Source organism: Ylistrum balloti, unplaced genomic scaffold (genome assembly GCF_031769215.1).
Source record: "Ylistrum balloti isolate Yb309-2 unplaced genomic scaffold, AGI_CSIRO_Ybal_v1 Utg370120, whole genome shotgun sequence".
Taxonomy (NCBI): domain Eukaryota; kingdom Metazoa; phylum Mollusca; class Bivalvia; order Pectinida; family Pectinidae; genus Ylistrum; species Ylistrum balloti.
Window position 1 is genome coordinate 736923 of NW_026782137.1, and position 25395 is coordinate 762317.

The 25395-nt window shown below is 35.9% G+C and overlaps 1 protein-coding gene across 1 annotated transcript; it reads left to right on the forward strand.

Annotated features, from left to right (window-relative positions):
• Positions 1 to 1382: 1382 nt before the first annotated feature.
• On the forward strand, positions 1383 to 21147 carry LOC132550357 (mediator of DNA damage checkpoint protein 1-like). The gene is made up of 24 exons (XM_060214406.1): positions 1383 to 1472; positions 2970 to 3033; positions 3240 to 3295; positions 3791 to 3883; positions 4304 to 4396; positions 4873 to 5037; positions 5510 to 5561; positions 5736 to 5816; positions 6103 to 6204; positions 6822 to 6929; positions 7654 to 7732; positions 7970 to 8045; positions 8631 to 10383; positions 10925 to 10995; positions 11644 to 11784; positions 12149 to 12821; positions 13356 to 14671; positions 15086 to 15256; positions 15481 to 15549; positions 16160 to 16262; positions 17672 to 17827; positions 18334 to 18359; positions 18641 to 18801; positions 19341 to 21147. Exons 1-24 carry the CDS (start codon positions 1383 to 1385, stop codon positions 19417 to 19419), a joined length of 5778 nt encoding a protein of 1925 aa, XP_060070389.1. The 3' UTR covers positions 19420 to 21147.
• Positions 21148 to 25395: the final 4248 nt, after the last annotated feature.

Consider the following 25395-nt stretch of genomic DNA (forward strand, 5'->3'; position numbering starts at 1 on the left):
CCTATGTGACATTTTCAAAATCTTATGTGACATATCATAAATTACGATGTAATTTACACACATCTTTTATTGAAATCAGAATAATCATATGTGAAAAACCTGTTGCAAGTTGTGGAGAATTTACAGAAGCTACATGTTCATCTAACTTTTGACGTGCCATTGAGGATGTTTTGTATACCTTACAGCCATCAGTAGCAAACACATTCTTCCACTTATATTCAACACAAATTCGACAAAAAGTGCACCTTTTTCAACATAGAGCCATGGCCAAATTTCCAACCAGTTATCTTGAATTTTCCTAGTTTTCGTAACTTTGACATTTTCAGTTGACGTAGGGATACCGATAGATGGCACATTTTGTGGGACACTTAAGTCTTGATCTACAATGAGTGACGAGGTAGATTCATCTGCGACATTTGATTTTTTAATGACGGCTTGTCCATCAGACTGGGGATCGGGCAGTGTTTCCGATGAAACTTTACTAGTTTGACATATTTTGACTAACTAGATGACGACTGATTGAATTTACTGATGGGACCCTGATCAAGTGGTCTCTTTAATTTCTTTTTAGGTGGCATGCTCAAAATGATTCTTTACGTTCTAGATCTGGGATGTAGATACAGACGATGTTGACTGTTTTACTGAGCATGCAGACCAGTGACGTCATTGAAATATGTGTAAATCACTTGAGCGCATGTTTTGAAATGAAAGGATTCGTACTCAAAAACTTTGTACCCAAAAGATCGTAAAAATTGGAAAGAGACACGGGCGCTTCAGTAGCCAAAATCAATGTGCTTTTGAAGAAAAATGAAAAAAACAGCAAAGCTAGTTTAGTCTGATTCTTTGCAGTAGCTTTACAAAGGGATATAGTCATCTATCCCTCTACTGTACATCCCAGATTTTTGGTATGATACAATTATGGTGAATATATAAAACATCTCTCATTCTAAAGATGCAAAAGCATAAATAACATTGCCCACCTCTCTGAGGGAAGGAATCAGCGTATTTTTTCCATGTGTAAGAGCAATCTGTCATGTAAATCTATGTTGAAGCTATAAATTAAAATTTACTATTTGATCATGTTTTTCAAAAATATTTTTCCAGGTTTTGGTTTTGTGACCTACAAATACATCTTGTAATTTGATGTTCATGGATGTCTACAAATTATAAAGATAACCAGGCAAGTTGTTTTTCATATAATTTTATTTGTGCATTATTTCAGATTCATGACAAGTTAGAAGTCATGACTTTTTGTGGATTCAAATTATATAAACACAACTTGAAAGATCTGTTGTGAAATAACTGACAAAAACATGATGAATATAAATCCTCTTGTATGAATGAACCCTATTTTATTCAATAGTTTACACCCGGAGACATAGATGGATTTTGAACAAACACAAGTTCTAGACTTTGATGGAGATTTTGATGATGGAGATGAAACTGATGATGAAGATGCAGCCAAAAAGCCGGTAAATATGCATTAAAGTGTAGTGTCTCAGAATGAATAAAAGGCATAATAAAATGTTTATTAGCCCACCTCATCAGATGGTGGACTATTCAAATCGTCTTACATTCATAAATAATTTTTGATATTGCTATTTCTTTAGAAGTGCTGGATAGATCTTTCTCAAATTTTATGTAGGTTCCCCTTGGTCCTTTGTAGTGCCCATTTGATTTTGGGACTGATCAGAAAAACAAAATGGCAGACAGACAGCCATCTTGGATTTTTCCAATGAAGTTTGTTATGACTAACTCTTGAGAAGCACTGGATGTATCCCTCTCAAATTTCCTATATATTTTGTCCCTCGGTCCCTAGTAGAAGCAGTTTGAATTTGGGTGTGATCACAAAAACAAATGGCTGACAGACGACCATATTGGATTTGTCAGTTAAAGATTTTTCTCACTATTTCTGCATAGAAATGTTTTAAATTGTTATTAAGAGCAAAAACAGGGGAAAAAATAAGGGAAAATATCCAAATTTCAAAGAATAAACAAGGACCAAACAATGATGGGTGCCAAGATCCCTTTTGAATCTCTTGTATATGAAATAAGTTGTGTCTGAAAGCATGAAATTTAAGAATGAATAAAAGAATCTTTGTATCATCTTCTACTTACTAGTTGCTATAAGAACTTCTACTTTATTGACATTACCATCCTGCCAATGAGTTGTCAAAATGATGTATACACAATCATGCATGTGCATACATCACTTTCATTTGACTTTGGGTATTCTATTGATAGCATGTATACCAATGATCTGTGCTCTGTAATAAGGCCATCCCTTGACATTGATTGAGAGGTTAATAGGGTATTTTCCCTCTGGGTTCATTAATTACAGGATGAATACGGTACCTCCCACTGCTCTTAAAATGGTGTATGATTTATTTTGACATTTATTACTAAAATAGTCCACATGATATATAGTTATCAAACTTGCTGAACTTAATAGATACAGAATGTCATTGCTCAATCTGATGCAAAAACCAACTTGCAGTATTTAATAAGTAGAAATTCTCTCTAGATCTGGCTTAGCTAGATCAGTTTACAAATGGCACTGATTGCATCACAACACATTCACACCTGTGAAATATAGTGCAAACAAATATGATAATTTTTTTAATTGGTCATTATTCAGTAGCTCTGAGCAATTTTTCATGTATTTCAGTATCTTTTTATTGTAAAGATATAAAGTACACCAGGTAGTAATGTTTTTAGTAAAGATGATTTTAATGGGAGACGTTATATAGTATTGCAGTTGCTTGGACCAAAATTAAAAAAGTTTAATGCTAATTATAGGTTGAAAAGTCAGTAAAATGGATTCTTGTAAATGGTACAGAACATCCAGTAATTTTCAACTTGTTCAAAAAAAATTCTTTTAAGGAAACTGACAGCAATCAACCCTATACTCGTATATAAATATGTATTCTTGTTGTCCTCATATGGCATCCTTTGTTTTTCTGTTTCAGGTTGCATACTTGAAAGTAAAAAGCCAAAAAGAATTTGAAGAAAAAGTGTTTGAAATATATGAAGGTAAACATCATTTTCAGAAAATGTACCTGGTAAATGGAACAAAGTCTTCTTGCCTTTGTTACTCTGACTCCATGTAAACCCAGGGTTTTATTTGTTGATTGTAAGTAGATGATCAGTCTTATTTGAAGAATAGAACATAGGTTGCACATGTATGAATGTCAATTTGATGCAGAATGTTGTTGATGAATTCAGTTTCTTTTTTGTAGGTGATAATGTGATAGGACGGCATGAGATCGCCTGCAGTGTCTGGATTCCACTCAAGGTTAATTTACATTTCAAACTTTAAAAAATTCTGTTAAACACTTTTTCATGCCATGGTGTGTCAGCCGTCAACATTTCCATTTAAACAACTTCTCAATAAGGCCTAGAATCATTATATTTGGTTGGAGGTTTCCTTGGATGAAGATTAATAATGGGCAGAATCGGTGTTATTTGTTGACAGATTTTCTCAACTCTGATTGGTAGATGTTTTTCCAGATATTACTTGTACTGTATATATGACATCACAATATATCTCAGGAGTTTGCTTCTACATTCTTTGGGAAAGTTTTTCCTGTTTAAAGGAAATCACAATGGATATCAAGAGTTTACTCCTACAGTCAATGCTAGAATTGGAAAAAAGGCCATACAGATTTTTAGTAATAACAAATAACAGAATTTTGGACTTAAGCATTCTTTTATTATGTTAATGATCAAGTTATTGAATAATTATCATCTTAACATTAATGTGATGAATCCTGGATGCAAACTATTACAGGCGCTCTCTCGAGAACATGCCTGTATAGAGGTTAAAGGGGACTCACATTTCATCTATGACAAAGGAAGTAGGAACAAAACCAGACGAGGAAAGGTAAGTACTGCTGAGTTTATGATAGACAGCTAAAGCATTCCACACTACAGTAAAATTGATATCACATTCAGAAATGAACTTATGCACAATATTCTGCCTTAAAATTATTAAGATATAAGTGAAAATCATTAGAATTTGAAACAAAACAAAAATCAATAAATCTCTAACATGACATTTTATATAAGTATGTTGTACATTATTGTATTTGCTGTGAGCTCAGAAAGTGTCTTTTATCATTTGGACAATCAACAATAGCATGAAATCAAATAACATTGAAAAATAATATTGCTCTGATGTCAAAAACAAGTTCCTGTATGAAAAGAAAACATTTGACATAGCCATATAGAGAAAAGGAGGATTAAGTATGAAAATAAAGGAGATATTAATTATCAAATCAAGTTTATGATATTAACTTGACAGGTTGTGCTGAAACCTGATGTGAGGTATGAATTAACAAGTAAAACCAGTGTCACCTTTGGAGATGTGGAGGCAGTATATTACATCGGAGAGGAGGTGGGTTAACATTCTCTGTGCTAAATTAATACTGTGTAATTTGTTGTTTGACACATTACGATATAAGTTAATTGGTCAAAAGTCAAACTCATCTTTTAATAGCACAGACATGTTAGATTTGGGAATTTGAAGTTATTTTCAAAGTATCTGCATGATGCATGTATGATTGAAATGACTACCAACCCTCCAGATAAAGGAAAAGATCATAATTGCATGCTGAACAGAACAATGAATATCTTAATTGAACAGCACTTTGATGCATTGGGACAACTTGTTCATGTCCTTAACTTGAAAAGCCATCTTTTAATATATTTTTCTTCAATTCAGAATTTTAAGTCATGTTTTACTGTGTTTATCATGCTGTGGTCATTATTTATTTATTTTTTCATTTTATTTTTTTTTTTTTTTTTTTCGTGTTTTGACAGGAAGGTTATTTACCATGCTTGTTGATAACTGTTCAATCATTTCTTTCATAGATTAATGACAAAGGATCTGAGACTGGTTCAGAGCAATTCCAGACAGCCCCTATGGAAGATGAGGGTATTGACACTGCTGATAAGGAAGGGACTACATTACTTGTAACAGAGGAGGAGGAAGATTATGATAGTGATGCCAGTGTTGATCTTCTGCAACCAACACAGGTAAATAACCATCACAATTACCTGTAGTGGCTTCATCTGCTTTGATCAGATGGAAAAAAATATTTGATTTTTCTGTTCTTAATCCTCATAAGACAATTGTTTCTTTCAGAAGTTGAAAAAAATATTGTCAAGGTATTTTGTGTTATATACTGCTTTACCACAATTTATCAGATCAGAGAGATTGATGTTTTTCCTCCCATCAACACTGTCAAATGTATATTAAAAATATCTGTAGGCAATTTAATCTATAGTATATGTATAAACCAAGGATGTGTGGTATCAGGTTATTTCCTGTTTATCTGTTGATTTAGAATAGCAATACTACAAAATACATGTAAACTGTCATTTTGACAGAGCTGCTCCCTCTGGGAATATACATCTTAAAGTCGAATTTTCTGTGATTGTTGGCATTTCACAGAATAGCAGTGATGAGAGCAACACCTCATGTATATAATCTTTCACTATTTTCCAGGCCTACCATTCAGGAAGAACATTAAACCTGGCACCAGATTCAGATGAAGAAGGTGAAATGACTTAAATTTCACAATTGTATTGATCTTTGATATATATATTTATTACACATCAAGATTAAAAGTCACCATTCTCTGTGTTAATTATTTTACAAATCTGTCAGCTCTTTAAGCCGTGGTACTTCTATTATATAGATAGTGAGTATATTATATGACTTATGTTTTCAGAAGGCCCCCATCACAAAACTAATGTGACTGTACAAGACACACCTCTTCCACCAAAACGACCTGGGGCTGTAGGCACTACAAGTAAGATTCATTACTATATTAGATTTAGAAGAAAAGAAAAATTTATACAAATTTTAAAACTATAGTTTTTTCTGTAAACTTAGAAAAAAATTGTCAAAGGTCCTGGATATTTAAAGATTAAGTAGGCCCTGTTTTTAACTATTCTGCGGTCGTAATACAACAATTTAGTTCACGTTGGGATAGCAGTCCCAATGACACCTTTCACAGTTCATTGAAAACACATCTTTACCAGTACTGTGGATTCAGTCAGTTTCCAGGTTCATAGCCGATAGTTTTGTTGTTATAGCCATGTCCACATTAGTACTGCCTGAATCAGACTCAGATGATGAGGAAGAAGATCGAAGAAAAGCCAGAGCTATACAAAGTCTACAGACACAAGTTGTTGCAGGTAAACCACAGAGTTAATGTGTCTCTGTTCTATGCTATTCCTGGACAATCAGTGCAACCCTGTGTAACTTCTGAAACATTCTCTGGAAAAGAAAATACTAAACTTACAGCAGCTAGTGTTATTATGTGTGAAGTTTATAATTCTAAACGAACAGCAACTAGTGTTATTATGTGTAAAGTTTATAATTCTAAACGAACAGCAACTAGTGTTATTATGTTTAAACTTTATAATTCTAATCAAACATTAACTAGTGTTATTATGTGTAAAGCTCTATAGATAATACCAAGCTTACAGCAACTGATGTTTGTTATGTATAAAGATCTAATGGTGATTGTCTTATGTTTGTTATGTATAAAGATCAGATGGTGATTTCCTTATGTTTGTTATGTATAAAGATCTAATGGTGACTGTCCTATGTTTGTTATGTATAAAGATCTAATGGTGATTGTCTTATGTTTGTTATGTATAAAGATCAGATGGTGATTGTCTTATGTTTGTTATGTATAAAGATCTAATGGTGATTGTCTTATGTTTGTTATATATAAAGATCAGATGGTGATTGCCTTTTCAACTGTTTAAATCATCACAAAATTTCAAATAATATTTTCTTGGATCAGATACCCAGGAGGAGGAGACAGAGGAGGAAGGAGAGGAAATCAGCAAGGTCTGCCCAGCTATGTTTGGAGCCACACAGGCATATGTCATGGAAAGTGAATCAGATGATGGTAATTGTCATTTGTATGGTCAAGGTGTCAAATTTGTTTTAAATCTTCAAACAACTTCTTAATAACCAAAAGGTGCAGGATACTGATATTAGGCATGCAGCATGCTGTGAATAAAGGGCTACTAAATTTTCTGAAAATTAATGACGTTGACCCGCTTGCAAGGCCCTAGATAATGATAATGGGCCTGAAGCATGTTTGGATAAAGGGTTTCAAAGTTTATTGAAAGGAATAATCTTGGCCCACTTTTACTGTCACAATCTTTAAATATATCTCAATAACCAAGAGGCCAAGGTTTATGACAAAGAGCCAGTAGAATTCTGAGATGAAAGGCTACCATGTTTGTTCATATGAATTACCTTGACTGACTTTTAAGGTCACACACTCAGATGACTTAGGAACTTTAAACTTCTCCTCAGTAACCAAAATACAGTGGGTCATGGTATTTGTGTAGTAACATTCTTGGGGAATGGACTTTTATCTTACATGCAGAATATGACTTCGGAACAATCAAAGTAGTCTTTGTAAGTTGCAGAACAGATGAATCATTTTGACCCATAAGGACACTTATTGTCTTGAAAGATTGACCATGTACTCAGGTTTTGGCAAAGAAGCATATCTTATCCTTCAGAAAATTTTCAATACAGATGATGGATGATTTCAATAAAGAAAACACTGATTATCACATGCTACTGATGATAAAACTAAATATTTTGCTGATTAATAGATGCTACTGATGATGAGAATGCTAAAAATGTATCCCCTGCCATCTTTGCCGCAGAAACTCAAGCATTTACTGATGAAGGGTAAGTGTGATGATGTTTTCATGGAAGTGAAATAGATCAGATATTTTAGACATTATTATTCCTCAAGAATATAAAGATTTGTTTCTAAGAGACATCCTTAAAAGTTTGAAATTGTTAGCCTTTACATCACTGACCACTTGTTCACTTACTGACCACTTATATAGAAGTTAAGTGAGAATCTAACCTCTTTCTAATAATATACTGTCTGTTGTAATTATAATGATGTATGTTCTGTAGCGATGTCCAGAAGGTTGCAGATGATCAAAAACCTGTGAAGACCTTTGTTGCAGACAGTGAAGAGGACAGCAATGAGGTAAGCAAGAGCTGCTCAATGTCAAACTTTATATAGGAATCCTTACTCGTTAGGACTGTAAAACATTTTTGTATAATTAGTGAATATACACAGGTATGAAACAGTCATGTGCAGAAGAGTTATTGTGATTGGAAAAGTAAAAAGTATTTATGTTATTATAAACTTAGCATTGTGATCAGCCCTAGGAATTAGGACCAGTCTTAAATGTTCATAAAACATCCATTTGAAGATGTAGGTTACCATGATAAAGTTATGCCATGGCACTCATGCTTTATCAAAAGAAAACACAAATGAAGCCTCAGTTCTTGATTTAAAGATTTATTCTCCATTTGCACTATATTGAATTAATTGGATGTGTTAAGTAAATACAATATTTACTTGTTTGATCAGTTGTGCTGAAAAAGAAACTCATTAATGATATATACATGATAGACTGAAATCTTACTCTTTATTTGCTGTTGTTATGTATCATAAGGCCAGCATGGAATTCCATAGTGTTAACTGTTTTTTAAATTTCAGTCACAGCTCAATACAACACTTAAAATTTGTTTTCATCAGACCTTGCATGCTTTCTTTTAATGACAGGAGAATTTGAAAGAGTCTATGATAGATGATGAGACTGAGGGAGAAGACGAAAACATAGATGTTAGTCATATCTTTGCTGCATCGACCCTGGCCTGTGACATGGCAGACACAGAGGAGGAAGAAGAAAATGGTGAGGTCAAGGAGGCCCCACAGGCATTTACAGATGTGGCAGATGGTGATGACGATGTTGCAACACAGATGGTGAATGAAGATGCTACCCAACTGGTAGTGGCCACCAAGGTCATTGAAGACCGGGATGAGGAGGCTACTCAAGTTGTTGAGGAGGAGGGGAAATCAGAAAACACTGCTACGCAATGTCTTCAGGATGCAACAGTGGCTGTTGTCACAGATGATCCAACTGTGGCAGTAGCTGAAGGTGCCACTGTGGCAGTTACTGAGGATGCAACTGTGGCTCTTCCAGAAGAGGAAACTATGGTAATAGAAGAAACAGAGAGATTTTCTCTCAAGAAGGATGATGCACTGTCAGTTACAGATTCCACAACGAAAGTTACAGAAAATGCTACAGTAGCAGTTAGAGAAGATGCCACAATGGCTGTCACTGAAGATGCCACAATGGCTGTCACAGAAGATGCCACAATGGCTGTCACAGAAGAGGCTACTATGGCTGTCACAGAAGAAGCAACAGTGGCTGTCACAGAAGAGGCCACAATGGCTGTCACAGAAGAGGCTACTATGGCTGTCACAGAAGAAGCAACAGTGGCTGTCACAGAAGAGGCCACAATGGTTGTCACAGAAGAGGAGGTCACAGTGGCTGTCACAGAAGATGCCACAATGGCTATCACAGAAGAAGCCACAGTTGCTGTCACAGACCAAGCCACAATGGCTATCCCAGAAGAGGCCACTCTTGCTTTTGAAGCAACAGTAGGTGTTACTGATGATACAACTGCAGTAAACCAAGAAGGAGACACTCAGGGTATAGATGATGCCACAGATGTAGAGAATGATGCCACACAAGTTATAGAAGATGGGATTGATGATGAAGAAAAAAGTAGAGGAAGACCAGGCAGCAAAAGTAACACAAAGAAAGTTATTGCAGAGGATGTCACTCAAGATATGGATGATGTAACATCAGGTGAGGATGAGGCCACACAAGTTGTAGAGGATATTAATTTACCAGAACATATGCCAGATGGAAAAAAGGTCAGGGGAAGCAGCAGAAAAAGAAAAGGTGTTAAGGTGACTGAGATAGACACCAGTAACATTGTAAATGACAATGCTGCTGAAGATGAAGCCACGCAAGTTATTGATGATGCTTGTGTTGAATCTGAAATTCAGCAAAAAGTTTCCCTTAAATCCAAAGCAGCTGTAGGTCAAAGAAGAAAAAGTAAAGCAAAAAAGGCAGAAGAGAAGGTTACACAGGTTATAGAGGATGCTGAAATAGGTGATGACCAAGCCACACAGGTTATTGAGGACATGTCAGATAACACTGTTAAGAAATCTACAGAAAAGGTCAAGGGTCAGAGGGGACGTCCAAGGAGAAGAGGTATGGGAAAGAAGGCCACTGATGAGGGCGCAGCGCAAGTAGCTGAGGGTAATCTAGGAGAGACCACAGAGGAACCATATGTATCTGGTGGGGAAGAAGCAACACAAGTGTATAGTATGGAAGTAGATGAGGAGGATTTGGACCAACCCCAAGTCAGTGGACAAGCAAAGTCTGCATCCCCCAGGCGTGGAAAAGACAAAGTAAAGAAGGACCTTATCAACTTACCAGCACTTAAACCAAGTGAAGAGGGTAAGATCCAAAAGTATATCAGTAATTGTAGGGCAGGGATAGTTCTTTTGGTAGAGCATTGACCTACATAACTTCGGGTGAAGATCAGAGGTGTGTAGTTAGCCCCTACCCATGGTGGTTTGTGTTTCTAAGGAATATAATAATGGACTGCTCCATGTTGTTGTTGTTGTTATCCTTCTGCATGACATTTTACCCTAATTGCTGTGTATGACATGCAACAAGTCTTCCATATGTTGTTCATTGAGTTAGCCACTAGACACTACAAGGAGACCCAGGTTGTTAACATGGTGATACACATAGAAGGAAACTGTCAATTATATATGAAAATATTATACTTTTTATATTGCTTTGAGAATGTAGTGTTTAAAGTATGGAAGAAAAAAAGGATTTTAAAGCCATCGTTATTTATGCAATTTCAAAAGTAAAAAATATGATTTGTTTATCTTAATGATTACTCTCAGATTTAGTTACATCTGATTTTCAAATATTTGAGATGAAATATGCTATGTTATGTCAATTGTAATTTAGTTTTGCCTTGCAGAAACTGAGGCAGCCACACAGAGATATGGAGGAGAAGTTGATGAGGAGGACACCCCACCACTTAGTGAGGAGGTCAGTTTATTACATCCTTTCAATATACTATATTGTCCTGCTATAAACAAAGAAGGCTAAAATATTTCTGACACAAAGTGAGGCAGTTAGCTTGTAACAGGATAAGGAAATGATAGAATTACTGCAGAACTACAACAGGTAGCAATGAGCTTATCATCAGTCATGTTTTTATTTCCAGATAAGAACAGTTATTCTATGACAGCTTGAGAAATTGAAAATTATAATACAACAGTGTTGAAGTCTAGCTGATTTGGTATATTTACTGTAAATATTTCAGTTTGCAAAATTAAATTTTAGTGCATTTTTATTTCTGTGACAAGTAATTGCCTTGGTGAATTTACACATCCACAATCATTGCTACATAAACAACTCACAAAAACTGTTATCTCTCTATAAAAACCTAAATTAAGAAGGTACCGTGGGATCTGGGTTTCTGTCAGTAAAACTCCTTACTCTGTCAACTGATCAGTACCTGAAATTTTAGGTAGTAATGCTTACTGATTTGACAATGTTATTGTTGAAAGTTATATTCCTGATACAAATCAATTTTCCATGTCTTTGTCGCCAACGTGATTATTGATGAAGTTTTTAAACTGAGAATGAAAACTTCTGGAGTTGACTGTATATTTTGTTGTATTCTTTCTAAAGGTTGTCCAAGATAGTGATGAAATCTTGGGGAAAAGTCCAATCATACCACTCCCTCAAACCTCGCCTCACAAGTCTGCTCTCTCTAATCCAGAGAAACGCCAAAAAAGCCCATCTCCAAAGAGGGTAAAATTTGCTGTTGAGGTAAGTTTTAAGTGCCTATTTGAAAGGGTTAGCTTTAAATAATACATACCAGGAATTTGAATAAATTTGCTGGAAAGCACTATACAGTGACTATCATCTTTTTGGGATGTATAAAAATAATAGATCATAGACATAGTGCATCATTTGAACTTATCAATTTTACCCATTATCATTTCTAAGGAATGATTGATGTTTCAGTGACCGATAAATGAAACGTCAGATTAATTATGGATGTGGCATTGTTTTATTGTTCAAAATGGCATTAAGGTTTGTGTTGCAAGCATTCATATTTATAAATTGCTAGATAAGGTAATACTACAGTATCAGTTGAATATTTTGAATGTATTTATGCCACTTATTTCAGAGCCAGTCTTCAGAATCAACTAATGGTGATGATGATGTGAAAGCAGAGTCATCTACTGGAAACACAGCTACAAGGTCAAAACTTGCAACTGCAGAGGTAAAAGTAAAGAAAAATGTGACAAAAGGTCGAAAGTCATTACCTGCAATTTCTGTTGAAGAAAAAAAAGAAATTACTAGCAGAAAACCCAGAGGTCGAAGGTCACTTCCGGTCTCCGATTTAGATCATGTTGCACTTGAAAAAGATGAAAAGAAAGAAGTGACTGAAATGGAGGGTGTTGAAGGATTTGGAAAGAAAGAACCAGAAGTGGAAGTAGAGACAACCACAGTAAGAAAAAGGGGTGGGAGAAGATCAGCTGGGGTCAAAGTGATTGAAGAACCAAAAATTGAAGATACAAATACAGAAAGAAAATCAACATCGTCTGAAAATGTAAAACAAAAAGAGGGAAGTAATGTGAATGGAAAAAGAGATGCAAGAAGAGGTAGAAGTTTAACAAAGGATTCAGAAAAAGTTGAGGATACCATTCTCAAAACAGTTGACAAGAGTGATAAGGAGGTCGAACAATTGCCTGTAGAAAATAGTAGTAAAGGGTCTAAGGTTGAAACCTCTGTTGAAGAGGTCAAAGCAAGAGGTAGAGGTAAAAGGTCAGTCCAGGCTGGAGGGAGTGGAGACCCCAGTGTAGTAGTGGAAAAAGACAAGACTAAGATTGTTAGGATAGGTCGAAGGTCACTTCCTGCCTCAGACTTAGATCATGATGCACTTGAAAAGGACGAAAAGAAAGAAATGACTGAAATGGAGGATGGTGAAGGATTTGGAAAGAAAGAGCCAGAAATGGAAGTAGAGACAACCATAGTAAGAAAAAGGGGTGGGAGAAGGTCAGTTGGGGTCAAAGTGACCAAAGAACCAAAAATTGAGGATATAAATACAGAAAGAAAATCAACATTGTCTGAAAATGTAAAACAAAAAGAGGAAAGTAATGTGAATGGAAAAAGAGATGCAAGAAGAGGTAGGAGTTTAACAAAGGATTCAGAAAAAGTTGAGGATACCATTCTCAAAACAGTTGACAAGAGTGATAAGGAGGTCGAACAATTGCCTGTAGAAAATAGTAGTAAAGGGTCTAAGGTTGAAACCTCTGTGGAAGAGGTCAAAGCAAGAGGTAGAGGTAAAAGGTCAGTCCAGCCTGGAGGGAGTGGAGACTCCAGTGTAGTAGTGGAAAAAGACAAGACTAAGCTTGTTAGGATAGGTGGTAGAAGAAAGGTAGAAGAGGCAGTGGAAACTGCTAGCACTGAATCTACTCCTGATAATCCAGTACACACTGAAGAATCTCCCTCAGTCGAAGAGGGGGAAGTAAAAGGAAGGAGTTCTAAAGGACGGAAATCCAAACTGGCTACTTCTGAAATAAAATTTACAGAAGAAGATAAAGAAGAATGTGAGCCAGCAGAGGAAGTGATAGAAAAAGGAAAGAAAATGTCTAGAGGACGGCAATCAAAACAACTTTCTGAAAAGGAGGCAACAGAGAAGGAAGCTGCTGAAGATAAAATTGTTCTTTCTGGAGGACGGGGTAAAAGATCCAAGTCAAAACTAGTAGAAGAGGAGGATTCAGCTGTAGTAGAAGGAGAAAAAATTGAGAAAGATATTCATACTTCAAAACAAGAGAGTAAGAAAGATAAGGAAGTGAAGGACTCTAGTGAAGAAATAGTATCTAGAGGAGGAAGAAGATCCAAACAGGTCGCCAATAATTCTGACAAAGTAGAACTTGTCAAGGAGGAAACTAGTAAGACTGTAGATGAGGTTATTACTGAGCAGGAGGACAAAGAAGAAGAAAAGAAAGGAAGGAGGACTGGAAGAGGAAGGATACTGGGAAGAAATTCTAAACTGGCACTAGAGGACAAGGAGGAAGTTATTGTAAAAGAAATGACTGAGGTCAATGAGCCTCCAAAATCAAGGCGAGGGGGTAGAGGGAAAAAAGTGATAGATTCCTCGCAGGATTCTGTGGAGAGTGAGGAAATTTCAACTACAGATTTGGCCAATATGAGTGGCATCTCTGAAAGAAAACCTCGTGGTAAGCAGAGTGTAGAAGTGATGAGTGTGGACAGTAAAGTTGAGAGTCGGACTAGTAGAGGAAAGGCTAAACAAAAAGGAGACAGTGTGTCGGTGAATAGTGAAGAAATGGAGGAATCAGAAAGTGAGGTCTCTACCTCCAGAAAGACTAAACCTAGAGGTGCAAATAAAACTAAGGACATTGGTGTTTCTGATGATAAAGATTCTAAAGACGAACCTACTGATAAGGAAAGTAAAGTTGAGCAAAGTAAAGGCAGGAATAAGGGTAGAGGTAAAGTGTCAAATTTGAAAGAGGATGTGAATATAACAAAATGTAGTGAGGAAAATGACTTAAGTGAAGGTAGGAGAGGCAGAGGAAGGAAAACAGCTGACACATCTGTAAGTGTGACACATCAGGAAGATCCAGGTGGAAGTTGTAAAGGAAAGACAGCATCTCGAGGTAAACGAGGACACAGTCAGGACCAGGTACATTTGCATTTTATATCATTTATGTTGAAAAGCTAAAGGTAGTCAGATCAGGTTTGCCAAATTCATTCAAGAATTCATCAAAGGTGAAATTTCATCAGAGTTGAGTCAAATAAATCACATATATATCATTTAACCAATATCATTTCATACAAAAAGGTATTCTATATAAATGAAAGCAGTAATTCTATGCTTACATGGTAAAGGCAGTGTGGTTAGACACATCACAGTTATAACAGTATTGTGTGTTTATTCATAAATCAGGGCTGTTAGAATGAAATCCTAGATAATTTGGGCTACTTGTTGTTATAAGGACTTCGTTTATTGCTCTATAACATGTGTGATGGATTTACTTCTTGAGAGCAGTCCTTTTTTAACAAAATTTACTTTTATGAAATGTTTGTAACTTGTCAGGATGCAGTTGAGTCACCAGCCAAGAAGACAAAGGATAAAGTTACTCCAGGCACACCTGTCCAGTCTAAAACAGATGTTTTATCTGTGGACTCACCATCTCTGAGAAGAAAGTCCATGGACCCTAAGCCACGTGTGATGTTCACAGGGATGGTAGACGAACAAGGCCAGAAGGTATATGATATAGAAAAGATTAATCTGTAGGTATCTGTCGTCTAGTTCAAATGACATAGTTAAAAACAAAAAAATTATCAGAAGTTTGTATACTTTGTATGTGCCTAAGTTGTAAATAAAACAACAACACAGCAATTACTTTTATAGTGTCTGTTTCCTGGCCAGCCATATTTATGCCTGATATGTAACTATACATGTGTACATCAATATTTTATCTGTTACAGACTGTGAAGGATCTTGGTGGAGAAATGGTGACTTCTGTCCGAGACTGTACTCATCTAGTCACTGACAAGGTAAAAATAAAAAACAACAAAAAGCACACATTTGAAAATCACTGTGCTAATTTATTTAAATCCTGCTCAGAAGATACATGATACTTGATGAAAAAAAATCATAAAAAAATCTTCCTACCAAAAAAATCACAAGGGGTCAAGTTCATAGAAAGTGATGTTAAACTTCTGCCATTCTGAAACAGATAATACAAGATGATTCAACAGGGCCTTATGGATTAGAAATAAGGTCAATTATTGAATTACCTAAACACATGAGGTATTCATGATTGAATGACGTGTCCCACTTCATCCCCTACCAAAAGTTAAATCGGAACGCTTGGCCAGACTATAGGTATCTCCTGCGATAGTTGTAGTGATTTTTTTACCCTTTAAATAGACCTCTAGTGCTGGAACTTTCTTATATTGTAACTTACAGGTATAGACCACATTTCTATGTGCACACTTATATACATCTACACATTCTTTAGCTGTCGAGGTCTGTCAGAATGTATTAGATCTACGTGAAATACTCTTTTTGCTTGATGATGTTGTACAAATGAAGTACTTAAATTCTCTTTCACTTTACATACAAGAAGTATGCAAAATCTAGCTCTTTCATTCCTCCACACAGGTGCGACGAACAGTCAAACTGCTGTGCTGTCTTTCTCGAGGCATTCCTATTGTCCAGCCAACCTGGCTCAGCAGCAGTAAACAAACTGGTACATTTATACAGGGTAAGTAGTATGACAGATTAGTCATTGGTTCCAGTTCTGTAAGACTTCTGCATCATTTTAAAAGGAAAATTACCATTAAAATGTCAACCTGGTTATAGATAGGATGCCTAAAAATGTTTCTATTCATCGTTTTTCTATCAATCAAGAAATCTGTCATTGATACCGCAATCAGAGTTAACTGTCAGGATTTGATAGATCCTTTTATCGGAATGAAGGCAATGTGCCTCATAAAGAAGAGTAAAAGTGATTATTTACCCGCAGCCCGAAATGGCATATTTAGGTTTTTTCTTGACACTGATTTTGCAATCAGGCATTGTCCGTTGTCATGTGCCATGTGCCATCTGCTGTCAGCCTCCATAAACTTCCCCTTTTAAACACTAGTCATGCTTAATAACTCAATGGATTTCAACCAAATTTGGTCTGAAACATTGGGGGGATCATATCTTAACTTCAGAAAGTTGATTTGACCCCTAGGGACCTTGAAATGGGGCCCCAAAAGGGTAGTTAGACAATACTTTGCTTCAAAACGCTTCTCTTCCTTAAATCAGTAGATATTGTCATATTTACTTCTTAGATTTAGAAAGTTTGTTTGACCACAAGGGACTCACAGGTTCAAAATGCCACTCTTTCTTAATGCTTGGATGGATTTCAACCAAATTTGGTCTGAGATATCATTTATAGTGGGAAATCGTTTCTTAAATTCAGAAAGTTGATTCAACCTGAAAGGACTTGGGGGTGGGGCCTCAGAAGAGAAAGTTAGACAATATTTGCTTCAAAACACTTCTCCTTCATAATACCAAGGTAGATTTCAATCATATTTGGCCTGAATCTTTATTAGGGAGAAGCAATGATGTCAAACTTGCATGAAGTGATCCTAAGATTGTCTTGACCAAATCTTTGGTCCAAAATCCAACATAACTCACCAAGAGTAAATAGTCAGAACTACTTCTCAAGTTTCATTCACACCAATGAGAAAAATATTTGGAGTTTGATTTGTTACAGAAAAGAAAGAGATGATGATTTGTTCTTATTTTTCGGCCTGATCAAAACTTCAACATGGCAACCACAGTAGCCATTTTCTGACATAATTGTGCTACATTTTTTCATGAACAAAATCTACCATTTCTGAGTTTCTGATACATTCAAGGAATGTTCAATATCTGAATCCATCAGATTTTTCAGACCACCATCAGTGATTTCTGTGGTTTGTCCATCCATTCGTCAATTGTTAGATGACCGTTGAGGGTGACTCTCTTGCCTCCCTTTCTTTCCATTTCCTGAATGTTGATAGATTGTATATGTATTATATAACAAATCCTTTCAATAAGCAAATGTGATTGCAGCTGACATGTTGACAAGATGTATTCAATGAAACTCTTTAGTAATAGTGTGTGCTATCTTACCTCTAGATGTGACGCCCTACCTAGTGAAGGACACAGCTGCAGAGAAACAGTATAAGTTTTCTCTCCAGCGATCCATTGAACGAGCTAGTCAAGCCAGCGTGCTGCTTGATTATCGCATTCATGTAACAAAGTCCACACGTCCTGATCCCTCACAGATGAAAGGTCAGTCTCTCAGTCACTTGTTATCATATTGTGTGGTAAAAGAGAATAGTGGATTGTAATTAAGTTTAAGTTGTAATTTTTTTGTGAATCTTAAGTTGGAACAGTTTAGTATTACATTTTATATTTCACTTTAAAATGGAGAATTCTAAATTTATCTTTGCCCAATATGTGCACTATTAACATGGTATACTTTTGTGATGAAAATTGAAAAACCCAAAAGAAAAAACAAAAGAATTTTCTCTTTGTTGAAATTTTGCCATTGATATCCAAGATGTGCTACTTTAAAAATAGGACAGAAAAAATGTTCACAATGTGAATGAAAAATAAGAGAAATGTTTCAAGAGATCACTTTATGTACTGGGTATTACAGAATTGTCTTGAATCTGTGTAATATTATGATAAAAGATTGATATCCTCATCGGACAATTTGGTTATGAAATTCCAACACCTATGTGGTTTTATCAATAACTTACATTCCACTCATTGAATTTTGTTTCTCATTTCAGATATTCTAGAATGTGCTGGAGCTCAGGTAAGTGATAAAAACTTAAATGGACTTATGATTTATGCATTATCTACATTTTAGTCAGGTGTTAAAGAGATGAATTGAAGGTGTTTATAGGGGGGAAAAAACTTTCTTTAATGGGTGAATTTCTCATCTCCTTGAATTGCATTTTAAACTTGAATATTAGGTAATCATTTTTCTATGGTGTGTGATCAAGAATTGTTAAAGAAAAATATTGTGCATCGGACCTGATCTTCATTGTCATGTTCTTTTGTAATATTGATGTGTGACATTTTACATCTTTGTAGTACCTTGAAAATATGCCAAGCAAGTCGGTGGAACGGACAGTGGTTGTATCCTGTGAAGAGGACCATAAACTTTGTCAGGATGCACTGAAGGCTAACATTCCAGTGGTGAATGCAGAGTTTGTTTTGACTGGAATCTTACAACAGGAAGCGAACCCCAGCAAATATCCTTTGTATAAAACCACTAGTATTAGAATAACTTGTGATTAACATTTCATTTGTCTTTGCTGAAATTAAATTTGTTTGTTTACTGGGTTGATTGCCTATGAAAAGTCAGTCATTATGGGACAGGGTACCTTTGAAGAAGCTGTTGGCTATATCACTGAATATCATGTGGGAGGTGCTCCACATTCTATCCTAAACAATTGGTATAGGATATCATGCAGGAGGACACAACCAACACAGCATAGGATTTTTTATATGACATAGAAACTACCCGAGGTTGGATTAACAAACATACTCCTTAGGTTGCATTAGTCTACTGCTCTCTCGACTATCGCACAACCCCGTAAAATTTCTCTCAAGATGTATTTAATATTGTTTTACTGGTATCTGATACTCAGCAAATGCATGTTTAGTTTTGGATATGATATTCCAAAAATAAAATCTTATGTGACTTGATATAGAAATGAATTCTATAATAATCTCTACACATGAAACCTGATTATGGATGCTATTTGTTGTGGTCCTTAACTTTTTGAACTTTCCAGATATTTAATAATTCTAAGAAGAGGTCGGCAGAAAGCAGTGCTGAGGGACCATTTAAACGAAGGCGTCGGTAGTACATGTGTGAAGACTCGGTGGAGTGTGGGAGTCCGTAGTGCTCGTGTCGAACATTCAATGTAATCTAGATGTCTGTAGTACACGCATGGACACCCAATTTAGCATAGGAGTCTGTTGTATACAAAGTGGTCACATGATTTAATGTGTATGTCCATAGTACACATGCACTTGAAATTCAGTGGACATTAGTGCAGCAGTGTTTGCTATTTAATGGCAGCATATAGACTTGAATATGAGCTATCAGAAAGCAGTGCCAAGAAGCCAACTCAATGTAGAAATTGGTTGGATTGGACATCTGTCCAGCAACATGGTCTTGTGCTAGCATGCTCACTCCAATACTGACTTAGATGTGAATTAGTAGCAGCACAGGTTCAGGTTAAACTGGTTCACTAATATATCAGGATTTTAGTTGCAATGTAAAAAACAGCTCATTGTGATACTTTGGAATACTGACATCATTTGCAGCTAGGTGTGATGAAACCTGTGAATTATCATTGAATTGATATGTCATTTTTTAACAATCCTGTTCAGGGTCCTGAGTTATGATGTTAACATTTACTATAGTCCTTGATAATTTAAGTTTTATGTGATGGGGAGTCATTGATTCAGTCCCATGAGTAAAGAATTGCTTTCCATCAGCCTCTATCAGTAATACTTTCCCAGTGTCAGCCATTATCAGTAATATTTTTCTACTATCAGCCCCATCAGTAATACTTTCCCTCTATCAGCCCCCATCAGTAATACTTTCCCTCTATCAGCCCCATCAGTAATACATTCCCTCTATCAGCCCCCATCAGTAATATTTTCCCTCTATCAGCCTTCATCAGTAATACTTTTCTACTATCAGCCCCATCAGTAATACTTTCCTTCTATCAGCCCCCATCAGTAATACTTTCCCTCTATCAGCCCCCATCAGTAATACTTTCCCTCTATCAGCCCACATCAGTAATACTTTCCCTCAATCAGCCCCCATCAGCAATACTTTCCCTCTATCAGCCCACATCAGTAATACTTTCCCTCTGTCAGCCCCCATCAGTAATACTTTCCCTCTATCAGCCCCCATCAGTAATACTTTCCCTCTATCAGCCCCCATCAGTAATACTTTCCCTCAATCAGCCCCCATCAGTAATACTTTCCCTCTATCAGCCTCCATCAGTAATACTTTCCCTCTATCAGCCATCATCTGTAGTACTTTTCTACTATCAGCCATCATCAGTAACTTTCTGTCTATCAGCCACCTCTGTTAAGATTTTTTCTTCAACATCAGGGAATGGTTCTCATTCCTATTTATAGAACTTATACAGTCTTTTTAACTGGTAACCATGATAAATGAATTGATGGGGACTCCACTATATATGTATTATGAAAAAAACAATATGACGCCTCTCAAATCAGGAAGACAATATCATGTAGCCAACATATAGAAAGTAATTAATGTTTTATCGGCGAATGTCTTGTGTAAGAGGATTGTGATTGGTTGGTTATTAACTTAAGTATGTTCTATGCACATGAAATCTGTGATGATGTGTTTGCATGTGATGACTGAAAGTCTAGTGTGAAAGTGAAAGGGAAATAGGAGGAAATCATTTTTTGTTCAATGTTCAAATATAGGATTTCAATTTTAAATAATATCTCATTGGATTTTGAAAGTGTGCAAATATTCCTACTATGTCTAGTGAAGAATTTTAAATTATCCTCATTTAAGTCTCATTAAAATATTATTTTAATATTGGAATATATGAAATTATTTTTAATTAAGACTAATAATACTCTTTTAGCTTTGATATGACATTTTAGACATTTGGTATCTCACTAAAATTAACGAATTTTAAAATAATATACATGTACATGTATGTTCATCATCATTCACTGTTCATACCTGGTATTTATATGACAAACCATCAGACTAGAATGACTATTTTAATATTGTGATGATCTTTGTAATTCAGTATTGATATTTACTTTTTCATGTTGTTTCATTTGGCCAGTAGTAAACTGATTGAATGAGAGACTATATTACACCACTGGGATCTGTAAGTCATCTCCCGGTAACGTTGTAATGGCTTCTAGCTTCTATACACAATACATTGATTCTTTAGGTCCATATTAATCTGCAGTTCAATCACCGTTTTTTCCAGTAAAAAGTCCATGTCTGCTAATAAGCCCATTCATATGGAATGCTATTTTAGTAGAAATATGAACAAATGTTATATTATTGCCTGGCGTTAACCAGGCATTCCTACTTAGAGTCAGAGCTCATGTGTTGGCCCCATTGGCTTATTGAGGGATAACTTGAACAATCACACCCTTCATAGTGGAATGGAATGTTGTATATTACATGGTATAAAGTGTAATAGCAGTTTGACATTATTTTACCAAGCCCTGTCTTGGTGTAGAAATACTAATTGTACGTTGATTAGAAATATGATGACCAATTCTTTGTTCAGGAATACTGATATTTCCTGTCTCATCAATAAATTCTCATTGATCCAGTAAATGTTGGTTGTCCTAGTTGTGATTCTCGTAAAAAACATTTAACCGGGACTACCCAGCATTAGAGTGTGATGTCTTTATACAGTTTACAAGAAAACTTGTCCACAGAGTGAAATGTTTTTCAAAAGTGAACTGAAGTTTTGTATAAAACCTGAACAACATTCCTTTATATATACATTTTCAGTTGAGTTGAAGGATGGGAAAGAATGAACAGTTCTATTGAAGAGCGAAAAACCCAGGGCAAATATTTCCCTCTATACAGTTTGATAGTAACCTGTCTGCTTCGATTGTGTTTCTGAATGGTGACTATTTATCATTTTGCAACACCTTAGACTTTAGCAGGAAATATGGGAGGTGTATTCAACGAAATATTGCATACCATTTAGACCAATATTGCTATGTCCGTATCATGACAACATAGTGTTTTTGATTTTGAATGACAAATACAGGACATTTCGTATTTAAGGATGGTAATTATTTTCATATTTATTAATCCCAGTGAACATTATGTTGTACTTCCTTCAAGTGCAGCTTTTAGCTCCTCTGGTCCAAAGGCCCAGTCAACTTTTGCCATGGTGTGGTGTCTGTCGTCCATCGGACATCAGTCAATTTTTCACTTAAAATTGTCTCTTATGAACAACAGAACAGATTTTGACATAATTTAGTTAGAAGCATCCTTGGAGAAAGAAGGGGAAAAGTTTGTTTGAATACTGGTTCTCTGTCTTCTCAAGGCCCAAGTTTGGAGCCCACAAGTGGAAATTTAGTAATTTCTTTAAGTGCCTTACTCTTTCTGTAGAAAGGATTAAATTTTGCCTGAATTTGGTGTGAAGCAATTTTGGATGAAGGGGAACAAGTTTTATAAAAATATTGGTTCTCTGCCCTTTTGTGCGGGATTGTAAATTCTGTAAAATCCTAATCCTTCTGGAGGATTGATTGGATTTTACCCAAATTTGGTCTGAAGCATTGCTGAGTGAAGACAGCAATAAATTTGTATAAACTGTAGGTATCGGCCCCAAGAGGTGGGAGTTTGCGAGGCCCAATACAGAAAATAGAGCAAATTCTTTAAAAAAAATCTACTTCAGTAGGAATATCAGGATTCTGTTCCAGTTCAGTTTGAAGTATTCTTGGGTAAAGAAGACTTTGGTACAAATGCTTTTGCTGACCCGTTGGGGGAAACGGGGAGGGACCCAAGAAAGAAACCAGTATAAACATTAAGAATTCCTTTTCCTTTAGACTGGATGAAGCAATTTCAGCCGAAGAAAGTCAGGTAAGTGATACAGGCCTTATTGGCCTCTTGTCTTATTACAGCAATATATTGCTTTTCAAGATGCAATGCTGTTCTTGGTGTAATTAATTCATTAAAGGGATATTTAGACAAATGGTCCTGATTGCATCAAAACTGCAACGATGCAACACATTGAAAACAAATGTGACAACTAATTCAATTCAGATCTAATTACATACTAGCTACAAGTGATTTTTCATGCATTTTTGTAATTATTTGTACGGCAGTTTATAAATTAGAATAAATGTATTTTCTAGATAAAACTAAAGGAAGAATTTGGTCTTTTTCAAATAAATCTACAGAATCACATCTGCTTGGATCAGACATTGCACTGGTATTACATTCTCATAATCATTATTTAGGCAGTCTAATTTTAACAAGCCAGAGGCAACTCCACCTGTCTAATTTATTTAACCTTAATTCAGCACAAGAAGATATTTCAATGCTGACAATAGTTTTTTTTTTTTTTAAGTCATTAGAAAGGATTATATAAATTAAGGTACAGAACATCCAGAAAAATCACAACTTGTTCCTTTAACATCCCTTTAAAACATGTATGTTGGTCAGTTTGATGCGGTTGATAAGAAAACACAGGGATTAGCGACACTGGTTTGTGTAAAACTGTCAACACCTTAAAAGATTCAATTTCCTTTTTTATTGATCACACATTTATCATCAACATACATCTCACATAATCTCCGTCTCCTCACTCCTAGGTGATTTCTTTTGTGTCACAAGTTTTAGTTAAACAGACTAACTGCCCATATGAGGGTAGAAGCATTTCATTGACTAAAACATAGAAAAAAAAAAAAAATACATCCTGGCAGCATAACTATACACCAATGTCCAGTTTGTACATTTCTTAACTGGTCCAAGTATAAAACCTTCTGTAAAGTATGATAAAAACAGTTTTCTTTGCTGAAATGGATGTTTTAGAGAAAAAGAGGCCATTGACTTGTGATGCGTGTCAATGAAAGTGATATTTTGACCCACAAAAATATATATCATAGGACAGTGTAATCAATTATTCACAAGTCAATAAAGGGCCTCTTTAAAGATGACTGATTAAAGGTCCTTCATGGGGACAGCCTGCTATTACTCATTAAAGGTCCTTTATGGGGACAGCCTGCTATTACTCATTAAAGGTCCTTTATGGGGACAGCCAGTCATCATTCATTCAAGGTCCTTTATGAGGACAGCCAGTCATCACTCATTAAAGGACCTTTATGGGGACAGTCTGCCATCAATCATTAAAGGCCTTTATGGGGAGAGTCAGTCATCACTCGTTAACGGCCCTTTATGGGGACAGCCAGTCATCATTCATTCAAGGTCCTTTATGAGGACAGCCAGTCATCACTCATTAAAGGACCTTTATGGGGACAGTCTGCCATCAATCATTAAAGGCCTTTATGGGGAGAGTCAGTCATCACTCGTTAACGGCCCTTTATGGGGACAGCCAGTCATCACTCATTAAAGGTCCTTTATGGGGACAGCCAGTCATCACTCATTAAAGGCCCTTTATGGGGACAGTCTGCCATCAATCATTAAAGGCCCTTTATGGGGACAGCCAGTCATCATTCATTCAAGGTCCTTTATGAGGACAGCCAGTCATCACTCATTAAAGATCCTTTATGGGGACAGCCAGTCATCACTAATTGAAGGTCCTTTATGGGGACAGCCAGTCATCACTCATTAAAGGCCCTAAATGGGGACAGCCAGTCATCACTCATTAAAGGTCCTTTATGGGGACAGCCAGTCATCACTTATTAAAGATCCTTTATGGGGACAGCCAGTCATCACTCATTAAAGGCCCTTAATGGGGGACAGTCTGCCATCACTCATTAAAGATCCTTTATGGGGACAGCCAGTCATCACTCATTAAAGGTCCTTTATGTGGACAGCCAATCATCACTAATTGAAGGTCCTTTATGGGGACAGCCAGTCATCACTCATTAAAGGTCCTTTATGGGGACATCTACTTAATGAAACCTGAGTACATACATGTAATAAAATCTTGCTCCATAAATGGATCATTAAAGATATACCCAGTATATATAACTCAACACTTGCATCAGAGTGAACAATGCAACATTAAGCTGCCATTGTGAAATACATACAGATCACCTATAAAGACTGGGTTTTTACGGATAAAATTTTCACTGTTTTACAAAACGTTTAAAGAAGAAATTATTTAAAA